At 50.9% G+C, this 20,668-nt stretch overlaps 2 protein-coding genes across 2 annotated transcripts; one reads left to right on the forward strand and one right to left on the reverse strand.

Moving 5' to 3' along the window:
• Positions 1-269: 269 nt before the first annotated feature.
• On the reverse strand, positions 270-15,405 carry eme1 (essential meiotic structure-specific endonuclease 1). The gene is made up of 9 exons (XM_039740105.1): positions 15,267-15,405; positions 10,989-11,822; positions 9,680-9,807; positions 7,390-7,479; positions 3,888-4,009; positions 2,357-2,489; positions 1,867-1,982; positions 1,160-1,349; positions 270-679 (listed from the first exon to the last, which is right to left on the reverse strand). The coding sequence occupies exons 2-9, from the start codon at positions 11,794-11,796 to the stop codon at positions 503-505; spliced, it is 1,764 nt and encodes a 587-aa protein (XP_039596039.1). The 5' UTR covers positions 11,797-11,822; positions 15,267-15,405; the 3' UTR covers positions 270-502.
• mrpl27 (mitochondrial ribosomal protein L27) lies at positions 15,344-20,480 on the forward strand. The gene is made up of 4 exons (XM_039740109.1): positions 15,344-15,446; positions 17,677-17,802; positions 19,350-19,417; positions 20,060-20,480. Exons 1-4 carry the CDS (start codon positions 15,407-15,409, stop codon positions 20,264-20,266), a joined length of 441 nt encoding a protein of 146 aa, XP_039596043.1. The 5' UTR covers positions 15,344-15,406; the 3' UTR covers positions 20,267-20,480.
• Positions 20,481-20,668: the final 188 nt, after the last annotated feature.

Genomic DNA, 20,668 nt, shown 5'->3' on the forward strand with positions numbered 1-20,668 from the left:
TCACTGCAGGGTGTCTGTGGTGGGCTGCGGGTCTCAGCCGGACCCCCTTATACCCCCCCCATGAGTGTCTGCTATTCACATATTAAGTCAGAGCAGCGACTTTGGTGTGAATGACGGAGCCTTCAACACAACCTGCCAGTCACATGTGGGCAAAGTGAATGCCATCTTGTGCTCTCTAAGGCTGCGCGGAGACTTTCTCACCGTCAGGAATCCCGAGGCCGACGCCAGGCCACGTGTGCCCACCCCTCCCTAGTAACGTCTCTCCAGTCTTCATGCCGGACCCCTTTATTTATTTGTTTTCGGCCTTCAAAGCTCGCCCTGAAGCCCACCCGTTAAACCCGAGGAGATGACAATTAGGTTTACACGTACATTCAACATTCGGCTGGGCATGGTGCCCACGTTTAAACCACACACGTCATTTCAGACGCCACCAGAATGGTCCTTTGGCAGGTACCACGTGCTTGATGCCCGCTTTTGACGGTTCTTCACGCAGACTTGGCGTCTAACCAGCAGCCTCCAGGGACAGTTCTGGGTCACATGACGTCAGCAGCAAATAAACGCGCTTGGAAAGTTCGGGTCCGATGCGGCGTGAAGTCGCCGTCACTCCTTCTCCTCGCCGGACCTGCACGTCTGCAAGAAGTCTCTGCCTCTCCGCCTCGGAGCTGCACTTCCGGTAGGCCTGGTGAGAAACGGAAAAGGACGTCACCAGTGTGGACGCTTCACCCGGGCGGCGGCGGCAGCGACATGCGGGTTTGCCTGCTCATCGGCACCTCCAGCGGGCATCGGCACCTAGAGGACTGAGTGAGGCCTGCGCTCTGTGGGTGACACGACATTTCAGAGGTGCCAGCGCCTGACGCCTGACGCCTTCCGCAGGTCACTCTCGTCCGTCCGTCTGTCCTTTCCTCCATTTTATTTATTCGACATTTGCTTTTTTAAGCCCCTCACGTTCAGGGAGTTTCCCCCCAGCAGTCCTTTTGTGTCACTTAAAATAAACGAAGAAGAGGAGTAAAGGAGCTGAACAGGATGAAGGGCAAGGAGGGCACGGTGAGCAAATGCCAACTGGTCGTCTCCTTTACTAAACAAAACGCTTAGGCGGCTCACAGTGGAAAGACAATCAGGTGCCACGCGGTCACCATGAACCAGCGGGTGGCTGTCCTACCTTAACGAGTGACTGGGGTGATGGGAAGGCCGCCAAGATGGCACTAGCAATTTCAGGGCTGACGCGATTGAACTGCTGGATCTGCCTCTTCCACACCTGGAGAAGCCCCCTGCCATTCCGGTCCACTTTGCATCCTCCTGCCCACTCGCCATCCAAGTAGAAATTGAAGCTTGCCTGGTCACGTTGGCGCCTGTAAAAAAAGCACAATGTTTGACCCTCCATCGGCCGTGGCAGAGCCGCGCGAACGACTCGGCTTTATTAGGGGCAGACTGCCGTTGGCAAACAAAGTCAAAGTGGCAGAGCAGACTTTGGTGCCCACAGCGGTGAATCATTGGCATAACACACAACCGGCTGGTCATTCAGCGACACGTCGTTATAAAGCACTAATGTGACAAGTCAATGACACGACATGACACGAGACCAACAACCCGCTCGGGTGTCACATTTACCATCTGAAGAGCCGTGCTGTGCCACCCGTGGAGACCACCCATTTGTTAGCAGAAGACTCACATGTGTGACGAGAGTCGCCACTCGCGGTTAAAGGCGCAGAGGACCACCGTCACCGTCACCATCTTACAGCAGCGCCATGCATTGTCACCACTTCATTAGTCCCTAGTTTGTAGGAGACGAGACACCAACGCGCTGCAGTGCCAGGTATGCCATGCCATGCCACGCCGTCTGCCCATACAGAAGGATTTCCAACTTACTTAAAAGGAGTTTCAGCGACGGCCTTGGACACCATCGCCACGTAATCGGAGAAGGCCTTCCAGGACTCGGACAAGTGAACCTGAACATCTGTGAGCAACTGCAGATCCACCAGCGCCTGTGGAGAGCAAACCTCACGTCAGACTGGTGGGCACAGCCAGCTGGCACGTTTCTCAAACAACAATGCATTTTACATTCAAAAAGACAGAAAGAAAAGAACAAACTGCAGACGAGAAACACAAAAGTGACATTCTAGAAAACACCGGCGGGTACGGACAGACAGACGAGGCTCACGGAGGACACGGCCTTACGTAAACCGACCTTAAACGATCGTGAAAACGACATTCATGATTCCAGTGACAGACGCCTGTGCCACCAAATCAAACTCTTTGACATTCCCGTCCTTCCTGCCCCATAAGATGACGGACACACAGACAAGCGGAGGCTCGCGGACGCTGCCGCTTATCCGAGATCACGATTTCTTTAACGTACCTCTTCCACTTCCACCCTGGAGACCTTGGGGAGAACATCTTCACCTGCTTTTCTCTTCCTCCTTTTACTGCCAGCGTCACCGTCACCGAGTACCTCCTCGCGAAACCTCCGCTGGCTCTGACACTTCTGTGACCTGCACATTTAAAAGCAGACCAGAGGCGTTTATTCAGGCGGCGGCGGCGTCAGCACGCGATCGTGTCAACGGCGTCAATACGGCGGGCTCAGGTCACATGGCGTGGCGGACTCTCTGCAGTAAGTCTCACGATGTCCACTGTCACTTCAAGGACTTGGACGTTCACACGAGACGAGAGGGCTCGCTGCTCTTGGGGCGGACGACGGGATGGCACTTGGCGAGCAGCAGCCTCCAGATGTGGACTGGCGGAGAGGCGAATGCAGATTGTGGGGGGAGCGATCTAGGCGCCGGTCTGCGAAGACCACCCTCCATCTGCATTGTGTACCGGAGGTCTGTGACAGAAGGCCAACAACACAACGCCGTTCGTCAACGCCGATCATCGCTTTAGAACAAGCCGGACGAAAAGTCAAACCCTAAAAGGAATCTCGGCACCAACGGCCTCTCTTAGCGGGAGTCTCGACATTCGCCAGTTCACCCGGGTACTCCACTTCATTCACTTTGCGCCTCGTTTCCCAGAAGCCTCTCGTCATTTCATCGCACTGCTGTTTGTGACTGCAATCCAACGAGACGCACCTGAGCGCCAAGCACCGTAGCTCACCTGGGTACCGCGCCCGCCTGCTCGCCCACGTCACCGCTCTCCACCGCTCCTCTGGCACAACGCTGTGTGGACTGAAGCAGATCACCGCTCGGATTTCTATTGAGGGAGATCTGATCACGAATGAGCGCAAGTGTGAAGAGAAGCCAACTAGCCATCGATACCCGTGGTGTTGTCACTCTGTCACTCCGTCCGTCTGTCTGTCTCTCGCTGCATCGCTGGGGGTCGATCGGGTCAGGCGGCCATACTGTACACGGATGGTTCAAATGAAATGTGTGCCAGGAACAAATGGATACGACAACATGAAGGAGGCTCAGAACAGGACCAGTAGGTGGAGAGCAAACGTTAGGCGGTGACTGGTGGGACGGCTCAGCCGCTTTAAGATGGCGAAGCTCTCAGTCATGAAGTCCTAGTGATCACACGATCGGTGTACAAGCAGGCCGTCATGGCCGACCGACCGACCGACAGACAGACAGACAGACAGACACACACACTCCCTCCATATGCCCTCGTGCCCGTGTCACACGCAGACAGAGCGTTCAAACTTGAGTGTATTTTTGTGCGATGAAAGCCGCTGACATTCCCTTCAAACTAAATCCACTTATTGAAGGCAAATATTAAATAAATAAACAAACAAACACCCCTAAAATATGCCCCAACACAAGCAAGGCGCCCCACCGTACCATGCTGTAGCAGCGGCGTGTTTGGATGCCTTACACCCCTGTAACGGTGCTCGAGTGCCAGCCGGGCACGGTGCCCTGCGTCGTATGGATATCAGGTCCGAGCGGCTGCCCAAAGCCTACCTGAAGTACGTCTCCAGGTTCACCACGGCCACCGTCAGGGTCTTCTTTCCAAAGTGCTCTAATATTTTCCGTGCCCAGCTTTTCAAAGATTGCCTGCCGCTGGTAGAGATGCCCTGGCGTTCCTAGAAGTGAGAGAATGCGTGACAACGTGAAGCGCTGCAGTCGCTCGTTTTCATTTTCAAACCCACATATGAATGTCCATTTTTTCCTTCATAAACCTCTCTTGCTATTTTAGTGATGTTCCAGATCCAATCCTAACCCTAACATCAACGTATCCATCAGAAACTCCTCCGTCCATCAGTGGCATCAGTGAACTACTAAAGAGAGCCAACAGCCCGTCTCTGGTGCTTGGCACATAAACACCGCGTGCCCTTTGATCTCTGATGCCCTCCTAAGCAACGTGGCCTCAAATTAGAAGCCTTCATCATCATCATCATCTCAGTGAGCTCGTGTAGGCCAGGAGGAGGAGGAGGAGGAGAAGAAGGCCGCCACGCGTACGGTCGCAGCTCCTCGCAGCCTCACGTGACACCCAGCAGATCAGCAGCTTGTGGAGCTCATCTGTGTATTTGGGATTAGAAGTGAAAACAACAAAAGCACACAAATTACAGGAGAACGAGCTCAGCGGAAATGCCAGGCCTGCTGTAACAGGCGAGAGACCGAGAGGGCAGGAGGAGCCCATCCATGCCACCCAGTCGCTAATTGAGGTGCCGAGATGTCAGGAACGGTCTTAATGAAATGACATCAAACGCCACAGAAACGTACAAACGATGGAAGAAACGGTCAGGAGGTCCACACGACCACAGGCGCCAACTCGGATGTGGACACAGGCTGGGAGTCTCCGCGGCCGTACGACAGTTCAAGTGCCTCACGGCTCGTCACGCGAGCCACCACATAACGCGTATGAACGGCCAACGTCCGAGTCCTGAACGATTTGGTAATCAGGATCGGCGAGGGTCCAAATTCAGTTTCACGCTCACTGATCCTCGTGCGAGGGTTAAGTCAGAGTGTCACGGCCATTTGTAGCCGACGAGTCGAGGTCCCCACGTATCAGGCCTTCTGCGTTCAGCTGTGTGCGGGGCCACGATACACAATCGGCCTCCTTTTTTAAAACTAACAGGCAAAGGGCTACTTGTGCCAGCTGCAGCGCCAGCTTAAAATCTGAGCTCCACTCTTGGCAACTCACCCTACGCAATATTGAAGTCGTCACTTCAGCTGCTGGCCAGCCTGGCATGAACACTGAGCAGGAATCGCATTGTAGTTTGTGTCTTCAATCCAATGTATGTTTTTAGAGGCCGAGCTTTCTGCTTCTGCTCAAACCTGAAAACCAAGAGACGTACGTCACCAATGTGGCACAAAGCACCAAACTCCTCTCTTTCTGAACCAGTTTACTGATCCATTCGAGTCCAGTAAGCTTAGCCAGTTCAGGGTCACGGAGAGCCGAGCCTCACTCAGCCGCGCAGGGTTCGAGGTGGGGACGTCTGTTCACTTTCACCTCAACGCTCGGCCCTGACGGACAGACAGACAGACAGACAGACAGACAGACAGACCTCTGGACCTCCGAATCTTCATCCCCTCAGATGTGAGTAAACGTCCACACACGTCCACACACACACACGCGCACACACACGCGTCCAGAGCCCGTCCCGTCTGATCGAGGTCCCGGTCGCGTCGGGTGCTTTGTATTCGCCGCCATCCTGCTCACATCGTTAAAGTCACAACAGCAGCGCAGAACAACAAACAGAGAGGGGGACACAAATCTCTGTGGGGTCACCTGGTGGTCAACAATAAGCAGGAGCTGCAGACCGAAGTGCTGCCGGCGGGTCCCTGCCACGTGTCCCTCAGACGTCAGCTGCCGACACTCTGAAGTGCTTTGGGTGGTCTTCAGGTCGGAGGTCGTGCAGCGATAAACATTTAGCGGAGGTTTGGGATGAGGAAGGAGGGCACAAAGATCATCGTTAAGAAATGACCAAAATGACTTTGGCGTTTGAGAGACGTAGCTCGAGGGTGCGTCACTTGTAATGAGTTAAATACGAGTCCTCCGTCACAGGACGCCATTTGCAGAATAATCAATGAAGACGCTGCGCGTGTCAGTGAAGTCAGCTCTTCGGTGGCCTTACCAAACACGTTTCATTTTATTCAGAGCCTTTCCACACACAGGGTGCCATCCTAATGCATTGTGGGAGTGCAGACACAGGACAGACAGACAGACAGACAGACAGACCGACCGGTGGTAGAGCACACGGACAGCTTTTGATCCCAAGTCCAATGCTTTAGTCAGCAGGTCACATGACCCAAACATCCGTGTACGACGGCGCCGTTCACGACGTTCCTCAGCGAGATTTCTCACACGTGATCAATGTTTCAATCAAAGGCACTGCGGAGATCACATGTAAAGCAGGCAAGTGACCAAGAGAGCCCGAAGGCACGCAGTGCGTCATCCATGGATCTTCTCGGCGAGGTCCTCAGGGCCGTACGCTGGCCTGACGTTGCTCTTTGGTCTCCTCATCTACAGGAACATATGTGACCAACCCTAGGAGACGCACGACATTGAGATGAGCCAAGGCCGCCGCGCCGCCGCGCGCTCAAAGGGTCACTCTGGTCAACACGTCCGAGGACAGCAGTGACAGAAGACGCCACAGTGAAGCAGCAGGTCTTCACACTTCCATGGTAACAACGGGGACATCAGACCTTCTCGCTTCAAGTGCTGACCTAAATCATGGTTTCCCGTACATCCCGTCTCTCAAAGAAGCCTTACAAGGACGGACGTTCAGAGCACACAATCAAATTCACGTTTTGGTAAAACGACGGACGAGTAAACAACCGCTAATGTTGTTTTATGAAAAGAGGTGCAAAGAACAACACGTCTGTTAGCCGAACTACAAAAGCGACGCGGATTTCTGACACAAGAACCCAAACCTCGTGAAGAGGCCGAGGCAGCCAAGAGGTCTCTTTAGCTGCCCTTCTACCCTCCCAGCAGCCGGCCGGCCGGCCCGGCACTGCCATGTTGAAGTCGAGCGTGTTTTAGGAGTGGAAGAGGCCATCGGAGGGCTCGGCAGATTCACACACACACACACACAATTCAAAAGCGCACGGCAGAGAACCCATCCAGACATGACACGACCTGAAACACACTTGGATCACGCCACACAAACGTCAGCGCTGGGCACAAGCTGCCCTCCGACACGTACTTACAGTGGGCACAGTATGGAGGGCATGTGCGACACTGGCAAGAACAACAGACAAAGTTTATCAAACATGTGACTAGCAACAAGTTCATGGTCTCTTCTGGTTCGGCTTTACCTGCCGCAGGACTGGCACAAGTCTACCCGCTCACGCTTTATGGGCTGGCAGTGCCAAACAACTACGGAGATTATCTGCTGTGCGTACTGCTGAAGAGAACTGGACTGCACTTGACGGGCAGTTTAATGAACTGAACTGGATGATCAGGATCTGGCAAACATTCTGCAAAGCACAAACCAGAACAGCGTTACTGACGGCGTACCTCCGAGGAGCACAGGATCATGGAAATGAAATCCTCCGTCGGCACAAGAACCACCACATTGGCCTCACTGGCATACTGCGTCTCTCCAGCCTGAAGAGGAGATAAAAGACAAGACAACTGTAACACTGCACAGAACACACCATGTTTAACACAAGGACCCAGAACGCGCACGTATCCCTGTCCAGTTATCCAAAAGACGGCGCCTCACAAACATCAGGGCGGCTTTCCCAAATCCCATATCCAGTGGCATGTAACAGAGAGCAGCTCATCACCTTAGCCAGCGCCCGTGTGTCTACGCGTGCCCGTCCAGTTGCCATGTCTGTCTGAGCAGGGCATTTTATTATTACCACAAATGTTTAACATGCGCCATCCGTTAGCGTTTTACTAGCCTGTGCATTCCAACAGATGGTGCACCTCAAACGTTAACCCCGAGGGGGCGCCGATTACATTTCGGGTTTTCTTAGAAGGGCACTGCTGCGATTCTTAGAATTCTCAATATCTAGACTTCCTCTCTCTCTAGCTCAGTGGTCTTCATCAAGAGGGAGATTAAAACAAAATGAATTCACGTAAAAGGTTTGAACAGACATCACATGCTATTCTGACGTGTGGACGCTCCAGAGGGCATCAGATCACCGCCCGGCTGCCCTGTGGCTTAGCTCACGAGTCGCCAGCCCAACATCCTTCCAAGACATCGAGTTCTACCAGTCAGACCCGAGGGGTCCTTAATGACGGCTGGTCACTTTGGTCCTGATGCAGCCAAGCCTCTCAAATGCCAACCTCAACCAGCTTGTCCGCCCTCCCGACAGAGTGCTTGGTTCATCTTCTTTGGTTCATAAAGAGAAGCCATTGCTCACCGCTCCCTCTCTAGATCACAGCATTAACATAATGAAGTTCCGCAGCCCATCTTTGAAGCGCCGCGCGAACGTGTAAAGTTCACGCCAGGATAATGCGGCTGGGGATGTTCTCTCGAGACCCTTTAGGACGTCGTCACAGCAGTTTCACTCAGCTGGGGCTCTCGGTTGCACCGAAGTAACGCTCAGCAGTTGGCGGTCCGCGCCTGCCCCCATCCAGTCCCCCCTCTGGCGCTCTTTTAAAGGCACTAGTGACTCACTTTGCATACAATCGCTTATTGTCTGCACAGAAGGCTTTAGTCTGGGGATGTCCCCAAACACAAATCAAAGTGACATCGGGAATATTCTACAGGCACGAGTGACAGTGACGAAAGACCAAATGACACAAAGAAAAGCAAAGCAGCACATGGACTCGCACCAAGTACACCGCTGGTTGGCAGTGACGACGTGACAGGACGCCTCCCGAGAACTTGGCTCGCCTACTTCTGGGCCCAACTCCTAACCAAAGTATTCAAGCAGACCTTCATTTGGCTTTTTCATCGGCTCGATTACCTCGCATGCTAAGCAAAAGATACCAGCAAGTGTGGTCAGCGTGGGCTCAGCTGGGTGAACCGCCTGCTGCACGTCTCCCGGGGAAGATGCCAAGGCCTCGGTGAAGGAGACGTACGAGCAACTAGTGTGGCAAGATCTCCTGAAGAACTACTCTGTCTGCACATTTGTGCTCTGCTTCTTACTCTTTACTTAATCACCTCGGAAACCAAAGTGTCAGCATTTCCTGCTTCAGCAGGTGTTAGTCGCTTCTGGGAGACGCAGAAAACCGACATTAATCTCTCTGAACGTCAAAAAGATACAAAGACTAACAAAAGACGGCCTAACACTTGCCGTGCTGTTGGGGTCCTGGCGCAGCGAGCCATGAAGCAGCTCATCACTTCAGACGTCTGTCTTTGGTCCGCACGGTCTGCGTCAGGGTGGTACTAGCGATCAATAAATCAGAAACCCTTAGGAGCAGACTGGCAGAAAGAGCACCGATCTACACGTGCGTAATGGGGCAGACATAACCAACCGCCATGTGGGCTTCTTCAGCTTGCACTCAGCTACCCTGTGCCTGCGCTTTACCAAAAAACTGCCATCTATTAGCAGACAGTGCCACCCAGTGGAGATACCAAGGAGCTCATGTGCAGTGATTGAGAGGAGACGTCGACGACGAGACTTTCCACAAAGAAACTTCACAGAAACAGTCGGTAGAAAAGCAGCAGCTGATTACGATATACAGAGTTAAAGTTAAAGTGAGATGCACATCGACATGTCAAGAACTCCGTATTCGAAAGTTCATTTGCAACCCACCAGACTCATTTGTTTAGTGAACCCCCGTGCTGCCCAACGTCTCATCAAGAGGGTATTTAAAAGCCATCGAGTGTCGCTGGCCTAAACTGACGTACCTCGGTCAAGTGCGTTCTCCTCTTCCAAGTGACGCTGCACGGCACAGCCTGGCTCTCCACCACATAGTTGTAATTCAAGGACTGTAACAGAGTAAGCAATTGGCCTCCGCCTTCTACCTGCAGCAAAGCTGAAAATAAAATGGGAGGAAAAAGAACAAGAAATCCTGTCACGTAATGCCAGTTACTTGACTGAATTCTTCAAAACATCGTCCCGTTTACTTCAAGCAGTGTCTGACATCAAGTTATTACTCGACCTACAACAAAAGTAAAAACAGCAGCAGCAGCAGCATCAAGCCGTTTGTCCTTTGAATGAAGCCGTCCATCCCATCAGGTGTCTGGTCCGCAAAGTCAACCTGCAAGTGCATTTGAGAAGGCCAGGACTGGCCCTTACTGTACAGCGTTAGGCTCTGGTGCTCGGTTCAGCAGTTTAGTGACAACATGGCTGAAAGGACAGTCGATGACCGTCATACCAACTGTGTGTCATGATCTGGGTCGCTATTCAGTGATGGAGCCGATTCTAGAGAGTCCTTTACATTCTGTGCTCTTCACAACGCGGGACACCTCACAGACAAGTGCAAGAGCGATTTACAGTGGAGCTTTAAAACGGTCTGTGACAAAAGCTGAATGGCATGAAGACAAGCTGAAGATGTCAACTGCCAAGGCAGCTTAGTTCACGTCTAGAGTGTTCAGGGTCCTTATTCTAGTGGATGGATGTCTGCCACGGAGTCTGAAGGCCAGCTTCAAGCAGACGTCTGCATTTCGCTGTTGCACTTTGGGTCTCCGACAAGTCGATCAAGATTTCCATTTGTGGCTCTCGTTAGGGGAAGCTGATCTACTACAGGGATGGATGACCGGCCAGGTCTTTAAAGCGCTCTGCCCATTGTCTGACACCGTTAGTGCCCAGGCAAGCATCTCCATATGCACCGCAAAGTCCGCCATCTCACCTGAAACAGAAGCAGCATGTCAGGGTCGGACATATGAAAGTGCGACTCGGACCGAGTCGGATATGAGGGGATACGCGGCGCTGCAAGTTACAGTCATGAAGGCTGGGAATGCCAACACCAGATTTCCTTCTAAACAAATCAGCTGGTTATCTTTTTCACTGAACGACTAGTCATCTTAGAAGTCATTTTGCATTACATAACCTCCCTCAAACGGTTACATAAACCCAACAGATTTCACTTTAAAATGCCACCCCCTTTGCAAATCTAGCGGCTATCCGGCCCCCCCCCCACTTGCCGACTGCGACCTGCACACGTGACCTGCACACTTGCCGACTGCGACCTGCACACGTGACCTGCACACTTGCCTGGATCAATCGCGACTAAAAGATCGACTAACAGATTCTTTATACATTCTTCTGGTTTCATTGCCCTGACCGCTTCAGCCAGAGCTTTCTTTTTTGCTCGCTCTCGTTCAATCTCGTGTTTCTTCGTTTCTCTCTCTGCCCGCTGCTTTTCCCGCTCCTTTTTCTTCTGCAGCGTAAGAAGCCTCTTTTCTTCAACCTCTTCTTGGTTACATTTAACGAGACGCTTTTTTACTGGGGACGAGAGACCGGATTTCAGGCCAGTGAATGGAGGCTTGCCAGCTGAAGTGCTACTCGGACCTGGGCCTTCCATTAACCTTAGAGTTCCAGCCTCGTCTTCGGAGTCGGATATATCCCAAACGGACGCCTTGCCAACCATATGCGTTTGCCTCACTGCGCCAGTTACTTGCTCATTATTCTTATTAAGTGACTGCGCAAAATTCTCGGATTGATTTTGTAATTCAGCGTTGTCGCTCTGCAGAGGAGTGTCTAGGGGGCCGCACACGTCAGCATCTTTTGCTCCGAATCTCTCTTTCAGCCTCTCTGAAAGAGGCACATAGACATCCTCGTCATCACTTTCACTGCTGATCATCGTGACGTCTTCTGTAGGCTTCAAGGGGTCCTGAAGTGTTCCAACAGGGAAACAGCAAGAGCTGTCAGAGTCCGAGCTCTCCAGTACAAGCAGTTCTGGAGCAGCATTTTCATGTGCTAGTGCCAGCTGCTTCTGCAGAAAGGTGAAAACGGGCAAGTCCTCGCCATCACCATCTGGACCGGGGGCACTGCATTGTGGCTGATCCTGCTCACTGTTCATGCCAGGGCAGATGATTGGCAAAGCACCTAGAAGGAAGACATTAAAGGAGGGATTACTGCTAAGAACTCACAACACACACACACACAAACACGTCTCGTATTTCATTCTGGATTCGTGAGAAATGTACAGTCGGACGAAACACATTTGCCAGCAGGACCCTGGCATTGGAAATGAACACAATAGCAGCCAAAGCAATGCGAGCGACTAGTGCCTCAGCAATTACAAGATGCAAAAGAAAGATAAATTAGGTTTTGTTATTTGCTAAAGGTGCACATGTCCAAAAAAATCAATCAGACTTTCTTTACACTTACTGCATGTAAAAAATGTTCACGGAATGAAATCCTTTCAGGTTGCACCTACAGGTATATGAAACACAGCAAAAAAAGACGACAAAAGTAGACATTCTTGGGAGACCACCAAGGGTCACAAGGCATCAGAGCAGTAAACGATATTCAGAAAACGTGGCTAAAGTCCCAGCTAAAGTGCCCGCACTGCACATCTGACACAGCACAATTGACCAACGCGGTGTGACCAAGGCCACTAAACGAGGTAACCTCAGACCTACCAAGAGCGGGTGTCTCTCTCTCTCTATAAAGGTGGCTTTGCACACCTGATGATGCCAGGGCAGGCAGGCAGGCAGGACCAGCCACCTACAACTCAATGGTAAAGTGGACAGATGGGTAGTGCCAGGTTTCACAGCTCTGGGGTCCCAAGTTAGGAATTTGCATGTTCGCCCCGACTCCGTGTGCTTCTGCTCACATCACTGACACAATTTTCTTTGTCTGGTGCCTCCGTATTGGCCTGGTGTGCCCGAGTGTAGGAATAAACACAGACAAACATATTCAGACCTAATTTTGCCACCCAACAATTTTCAATTCCGGAATTGGAAACGGCAAGGACTCGGCAGGAGCCAACACTGGAAGGGAGGCCAACCTCGGCAAGGTAGTCACATATACACAGACACTTAAACTGGGACAGTCTGGAGGCGCACACAATAATAATAGAATACGCATCACATCCAAATGCAGAAGTGCGACGTCTTCACCATACAATAGGAAACTAAAAAAAAAAACTCCACGGTGGATTAAAAAAGATTTAAAAAAGGAAAAAACTGCTGAATAAGGCATATAAGACTAATGACTGCAAAGAGAACCGTAGCGCGTATGAGAACATGAGGACAACCATCAAGAAGGACATCAGGGAGGCTAAAGGACAGTTGGAGAGGAACAGCAGATAAGGAGAGAGACGACCACAAGAGATTCTTAATAGTAAGAGAAGAGTCAAGGAGGAGGTGAAGGGCATCAGGAAGAGTAAAGGGGGATTAAAAGATACGGACAGTGAGATAGCGGACCCCCTAAAGTCACATTTTAATGAGGTCTTCACAAGTGGATAACCTCAGAGCAGTAACAGGGACTACTAAGGAGGGACTGAGGGATTTGGAAATTAGAGGGAGACGTGCTGCTCAGATTAAATACAATGAAATGAGACAAATCACCAGGACCAGATCATATTGACCACAGAGCTCTTAAGGAGGCCAGCGAGTTCAGATAGAAACCCTTCACACATATTTCTAGGAAGTCACTGAGCACTCGAGAGATTCTGACGGACTGGAAAATGACAAATATCATCCCATAATATAAAAAGGGAGCATGGCAGATCAAAGCAACTGCAGGCCAGGAAGCTCAAAGTGAAACATCACAGGAAAATTCATGGAAGGAATTATTAAGGATAAGATTGAGCAACACCTGGAAGGACAGGAGATATTAGGAACAGTCAGCATGGGGTCAGAAGAGGGAGGTCGTGTTTTACTAACGGGCTGGAATTCCATGAGGAGCAACAAAAGGAGACGACCAGAGTGGAGCAGATGAGATGATTGAGGTGGACTTTCAGAAAGCATTTGATGAGGTGCCACATGAGAAGGTGGGCATCAAGTTAAAAGAAGTGGCAGTTCAGGGTGATGTGTTTAGATGGGTGCAGAATTGGCTCAGACTCAGGAAGCAGAGGGTGAAGGTGCGAGGAACTTCATCAGAACTGGCCGATGTTAAGAGTGGTGACCAGCAGGGGGCAGTGAGGGGGCCGCTGCTATTTTTAAATATCTATAAATGATTTAGATAGGAATATAAGGAACAAGCTGGTGAAGTTGGCAGATGATACCAAGATAGGTGGATTGGCAGATAATCTGGAATCCGTTAAATCATCACAGAAGGACTTGGACAGCAGACAGGCTTCAGCAGATTTGTGGACGATGAAATTTAATGTCAGTAAATGTAAAGAATGACACACAGGAAGTCAAAATGCGAGGTTTGAACACATGACAGGTGGTCAGAAAATCGAGAGTCCACCTTATGAGACGGATTTAGGAGTCATAGTGGACTTCCAGTCAGTGTTCAGAGGCCATTAAGAAGGCTAACAGAGTGTCAGGTTATATAGCGCCTTGACGTGTGGAGTACAAGTCACAGAAGGTTCTGCTCAGGCTTTATAACAAACTGGTGAGGCCTCATCTGGAGTCCTGGGTGCAGTTTGGGTCTCCATAAAGACATAGCAGCACAAGAGGTGGTCCAGAGAAGAGCGACCAGGCTGATTCAGGGCTACAGAGGATGAGTTATGAAGGAAAGATGAAAAGAGCTGAGCCTTTACAGTTTAAACAAAAGAAGGTGAAGAGGAGACCTGACTGGAGTGTTTAAAATAATGAAGGGAATGAGTGCAGTGGATCGAGACGGTGACTTTAAAATGAGGTCATCAAGAACACGGGGACACAGCCTGAAACGTGTGAAGGGTGAATTTCTCACAAACATCAGGAGGTTTCTCTTTACACAAAGAACGACAGACACTTGGAATAAGCGAGCAGGTAGGGTGGTGGACAGGAGGACGTTAGGGACGTTCAGAACTCGACTTGATGTTAATAAGAGGACAGGCCTGGCGAGCTTTGGTGGGTTCTAATAAAGTCGACATTATTTTTGCGAAGTGATTGAAATACGTTTGAATAAAGTTTTCTTAGTAGATGTAATACCTTTTCCAAATAATAAAATGCAGCATTTTAGAGTTTTAACAGACATTAATATTTCACGTGCCCTTAAACCATACGGTCCACGAATAACGCCACTTGTAAGCGGACTTCGAATATCAACCGAAAACGAGATAAATAAAACAAAAGGAGTTCTATCTTGAAAGCCAAAGAACAAAACAAGCAAATAAATAAATACATAAACCCAAGACGGGCGCCAAGTGAATTTATTTTCCAAGAAACTTCAGTTCGTGTTTCCGATAGCCGCTCACAGCCACTGGACTTGGGGCCCAAACACCGCTGGTCAGCCCGACGGTAGGGAGCCTGTAAACGGAGCGCCCGGCTCAGCCTAGTCAGGCGCGGAACGAAAGGGCAACTAAAACAAAAAAAAGTGCTTCACCACCAAGGAAGCCCGACTGTGACCGGAACAACAACTCGTAACGCCGTAAGACCCCCAGGCACTCACCTTTTATCAGCCGCCTCCACTTTAAAAGTCGCGGGCAGCCCGGCGAATTAAAAAAAACAAAAATAGCGGAAGTTGAGCGCTCTGCGTGCACGCGGCAAAGGGTGAAAGGTCGAGGGGCGGTGCGGAGGTGTGACGTCAAAATGGCCGCTCTGTTGTCCTTGCTGTTTCGTGCTCGAGGAGGTGAGTCTTTGATTTGCGGGCGCCAGTTAAAGGCTTTTACAAATGCTGTGGTTTAAATCTGTCCGGGTTTGTTAAATACATCCTTTTTCAACCGTACAGTGGGTTTTTATATTAAGTGTTCTGGATGGAGACCAAGCTAAGGTAAGGTAAGGCTTGTCGTGAATGGTTCTGCTTAGAATAATGAACTGAGGCGGTGTGCGATGTTGCTAATTCTGTGACTTTTCTTTCTTTCTTCTCGATATTTAATATTGCATCGTAACATACATGCCGGGTTAATGTACTCCTTTCATTCTCAGACCGAGTGTGAGCGTCCACGGCAGTTTGACATCCCGGGTTCATCCTTCGTTTAGTTTGCAGTTCTCCGTGTGTGTGTGTGTGTGTGTGTGTGTGTGTGTGTGTGTGTGTGTGTGTGTGTGTGTGTGTGTGTGTGGTCGGTCATCATCATCATCATCATCATCATCATCATCATCATCATCAGCAGCAGCAGCAGCCGCCTTAAAATGGGCGCCGTGCACAGGGCCGTCTGAACTCCTGGATGGGCACGCTGGCCAGTTGCCCCATGCTAATCTCTGTATGTTGTGACTTGCTGAGTGGTGGGCTGGGCTGGGTGGGTGGGCTAGGGGGGTCCCAGGGCACTGCTTTGCCCATAATGCTGTTAAGACGGCCCTGTCCGCTTGGTCTGCTTCTTCCCCGCAGTCCTAAGCGAGCGGAGTGGGCAGCACAGCTCGCCTTTGGACTGCTGTGACTCCAGCTGGCAGGAGTACTGGCATGTGCTACCAGGCCACTGCAGAAGACCCAAATGCGGCCACACGTCACTCGTCCTCCGTTCAGATCACTGCAGCAGCAGCAGCACACGTTTCGTTCAAATCCTTGAGGATTGTGAGGTCCACTGCTCCTTCCCGACCATTCGGGGTGCTGATGAATGGCATCTGATGGCACCACCTCTACATGGCATCCAATCTCAATCCAGACACCCAAGTCCTGTCATTGTGTAAGACGTGCCAGAGGACTGTTTTGTGAATTTCTGTCGACTTGTCGGTGGTTTTGATGCCCTGAGCTCTTCACTTGTGATGATCAGTTCCATAGCCTTGGCCTGTAACGCTTCTTTTCAAACAGTCCTCCCAAACTGCCGTTGATTTGATTGTGTTGTTTTGTAAGTCACTTTGGATGGAGGCATCTGTTAAAGCAGATCTACTCTAAGAGTTGTGTGTAACGGGTCATTTTATTAAATGTGGCTTGTTTGTAACAATTAAAAAAGAAGGCAGTGCCCCCTAAATCTGGTGTACTGTTGGCAGAGGTGTAACGAGCCGTTTTGAAGAGGGCAGCCCTGTAATGAGAACCTCGATCGGCGGGAATTTGCAGCCGTCCTCCTTTCGAAAGAGAACTACGTGCTTTACTTGGCCACAATGGCGAGGGCGATTCCCCTTGAAGACGGGGGTGCCTCCATGCCACACAAATTCTTCACCCACTCCATTTTTGCAACTGATTGTACCTGAAACTATCCCTGCAGTCACATGATTTACAGTTGCAAAAATGATCTAAAGACACGGCTCTCTGGATCAGCGTGAGACGTTCCAACCTACCGACGGCCAGAGTGTCTTCTCGCTTACTAAGTCGGTATCCCTGCCTGATGGACTTACCACAGCGTTTCATTCTGACCGGGGTGCCCAAACGTATGGCACATGGAGTGTAGACTTGGGATTTGAGCTGGTGGCGAGCACCTGGCTGACCTTGGGACAACTGCAGAGGATTGGGGGCAGCCAGTTTAGTTGGGGCAGCCAGTTTAGTTGGGGCAGCCAGTTTAGTTGGGGCAGCCAGTTTAGTTGGGCAGCCTGTTTAGTTGGGCCCCGGGTGGCTGCAGGGTTCCGTGTTCTCCTTTTGTTGGTTTGCTACTTGGTCTTCTCTCTCAGTTCGCCTTTCATTTATGTTCGTAATTAAAGGCCTCGTTGTTGTTCATAAGCAGTGGGAGTCGTCGGTCTTTAAAGGGTGTCTGCCTGGGTCTTTGTTTGTTTTAATGGTAAATGTTAAGTTGGTCCCATATGAGTCGCCACTCTGAAGAGCTGGTGGCACATGCCAGGATGTGTGCCCTGACCCTAAACTGGACAAGCGAGTTTAGAACAATTTCAAGGTAGTCGTGTGCAGTGGAACGACAATCTGTAAAGATGATTCTGTGATGTCTGTCTGTCTGTCTGTCTGTCTTATAACCTTGCCATCCTTTGTGTGTTTGCAGGCCTGTTGACGTCACTTCAGCCTCTTGCCATCCCAGCAAGGTGTGCATCAAAAAAGTCTGGTGGCAGCTCTAAGAACCATGGGGGGAAAAGTCCTGGCAAACGATATGGATTCAAAAAATGTGACGGTATAAGAAGTCTCCATTGTTTTTGTTCGTTGATGCGTCTCCGTGTTGAGAGTCCTTGACGTACAGCTGGTTCAGGTGCTGTGGCAGTAAATATTTGTGACTAGCATAGCTGAAATACCCAGCGCTGCCCGGGAAGGAAAATAAATCGTATAAGAAAAAAATAATAAAAAACACCAAACCATGAAGACTCGCTAATGTGCCTGTCTTGTGGTCCTGCATGTATGCCATCGCCCAGTTGGCGCTCTTCAATTTCCAAAGCAGCACTCAAACATAAAAGAATGCTGGCAGTCACCTCCGGTTCGCCCTCTGGTGGTCGTTCTGAGTGTCAGCCGGATGATGCCAACATGCATACAGGAGAAGGGGGTGGGTTAGGGTTGGTGCCACCCTACAGCCAATGAGAAACACGTGTACCAAGTGTCCTGAAAATCGCTGCTGGAATACACGCACGCCTCGGCTTTTCTAGATCGAAACGACTAGTTGTTGAAATGCTGTGCAAGTGACGCATCTCGGGGGGGCACTTAATGTCCGGTGAAAACGTCGGCGGGCTGCCTTACTACTGCAGCTCCAGGGGTCCTGTTCAGATTGGCAGGCCTCCGGGTCCTCGACTATGGCTAGGTGGCAGATCTAAGTGACTGGCCTTGCCAATGCCCGATAAACTGTTGAGGGTTCATTCGTGCTTTGTGCCCGGGCCTTTCCTCTTTGTGGTGTTCCGTTTGGATCCGAGGATTTTTAAAACTGTAAAAATCTACACAGTGGGACCTCGGTGTGCGTCCTTAGTCCATTCCAGACCCTTTGATTTATACCAGATGAATTTTTCCCATAAGAAATAAAAGGAAAATGATGACTCCATTCCCATGAAAAACAAATCCTATTGTTCTTGGCATATTCTACATTGACGGCGTTGTATAAAATAATGTCCACCTGCTTGATACAGAAATACAGAAATACAAAAGCAGTTGGATGAAATAATAATTTTAATAAGGTCTTTGTTTTTCACAGTCGTAGATCCCGTCGTTCTCGGCATACGGTGGGCAGCTGCCAAGTCCCGGATACGCACGCCACCGTCATACTTTGACAGTCAACTCAAATTTACGTGAAACTTCACAGAGAGTTCTAGCGCGGGTTGTTCGCTGAACGCTAGCGAGTGGCGTACTGACGCTCGTGGGCAGTCGTGGCTCGAGAGAGGGTGGCACGCGAGTCGTATTCCAAAGCGGTCGTTATTTGAAATGTGACGCGCGCTACGGTCAGTAAAAGCCATCGTCCTGCCAGCTGTTGCGTCATTGTTTTGTGTGTTGCTAGGTTTCACGACACATTTCTGATTTTACCGTATCGAAGGCCGCATCACGATATCGGGAAGTAAGATGCTCTGTAAGCGAGTGTCGTGTGCCATGTTCGCCTACGAGGATGAAGTCTCGTTCGTTCGTCCACTCACTACAGGTTAGCTTAAGAAAATGAAAGGCTGTGCCGCGTGTTGTCCTAGAGAGGTGAACCTGACGCCGTCCGTGGCTTTTCCCTGACGTGTAATCGTTGTCTTCTCTGAATTGCAGGTAACTTTGTTCACGCTGGCAACATCTTAGCGACACAGCGTCTGCTGCGCTGGCACCCAGGAGCTAACGTAAGTTCATTTCCTTATGACCTATAAATCAGTAAGCCGTGCCCATACTGTATGGTGTGCGCCAGACGCTTTGGGAAGCCAACGTGACGGATGTGCTGTGACCCAGCGGGCACCACTGAGCGCTGCTGACCGGTCCGCCTTTCGTACGTTTGGGTGCTTGCCTGGTCAGGGTCATTCTTTTGAATTCCCGACTGGGTGAGAGCTCATCTCCGAGGATCCCTCGTATTCCGTGAAGCTTCCTGTCCTGCAGAGGCCCATGTCGGGTGTCGGAGAGTTCGGTCGCAGCACTACGAGCTCCCATACCCGTCGCCCGCCTGCCCGCCGTGTTTTCTGCCCATTGCGGTGTGTGTGACGTCGACAGGAGGGGTTGTAGGCCTCGTCCCTGGTCTGTCGTAAGTGTGTGTATCCTGATCACTCCCAACTCCCAAGTACTTCCCGAGTCGCCATGCGTGACCTGGACAGGAAGGAGCTTTGCCTAAGATGGCGGCGAGCCGGCTGGGTGTAAAATAAATGTACAGCTTGATTGATTACGTCTGATACAAAGTGGGCTTTCTTGGCAGTGCTGCGCTCTCTCTTTGGTTACTTGAATCGAACCGTCGACCGAGATATTCAGCTGTCTGTCTGTCTGTCTGTCTGCTTTAGGTTGGAATGGGCCGGAACAACACTTTGTATGCCTTGGAAGATGGAATCGTTCGATACACCAAAGAAGTCTACGTCCCCCCGCCTCGCAGCTCGGAGGTCTTCAAGGTGATTTGCAGGTTACCCCGAGGGGCTTTGCTCTACAAGACGTTCGTCAGTGTCGTCCCAAACCCCCAACATGGCCGCTTCACACTGGTGGAGATGCAGTAGGAATGGGCTCGGCGGCTGAAGAACCTGCACAGACCACTTTCCGCGTGGATTGGGAGCAGCGCGCGGACTTTTTGACGGCGGAGGTAACCGTGTATTTGGGCGTGCCTGGAGAACGGCGACTTCTCTGTCAATGCTGGCAGCGCCACGTGCACCCCGTATGTTTGAATCCCTACGTGAACCGAGTCGATCAATAAAAGCCGTGACGTCCCAAAGAGCAGAGCAGAGCTGCACTGCCGCCGCCGCCGCCGCCGCCTGCTTTGTTATTTTGTGCCCTGCTGTGGGTGGTCTGTGCCTTCGTGCCCCTGAACTGCCGGCCGTGGCGCTCTAAACGGGGAGTCTGCGTGCTTCACCCCACATTCCTACAACTCCTTTTCAAAACGACCTTCAAACGCCTTAAACTGA

The sequence above is a fragment of the Polypterus senegalus genome, chromosome 17 (assembly GCF_016835505.1).
Source record: "Polypterus senegalus isolate Bchr_013 chromosome 17, ASM1683550v1, whole genome shotgun sequence".
In the NCBI taxonomy this organism is placed as follows: domain Eukaryota; kingdom Metazoa; phylum Chordata; class Cladistia; order Polypteriformes; family Polypteridae; genus Polypterus; species Polypterus senegalus.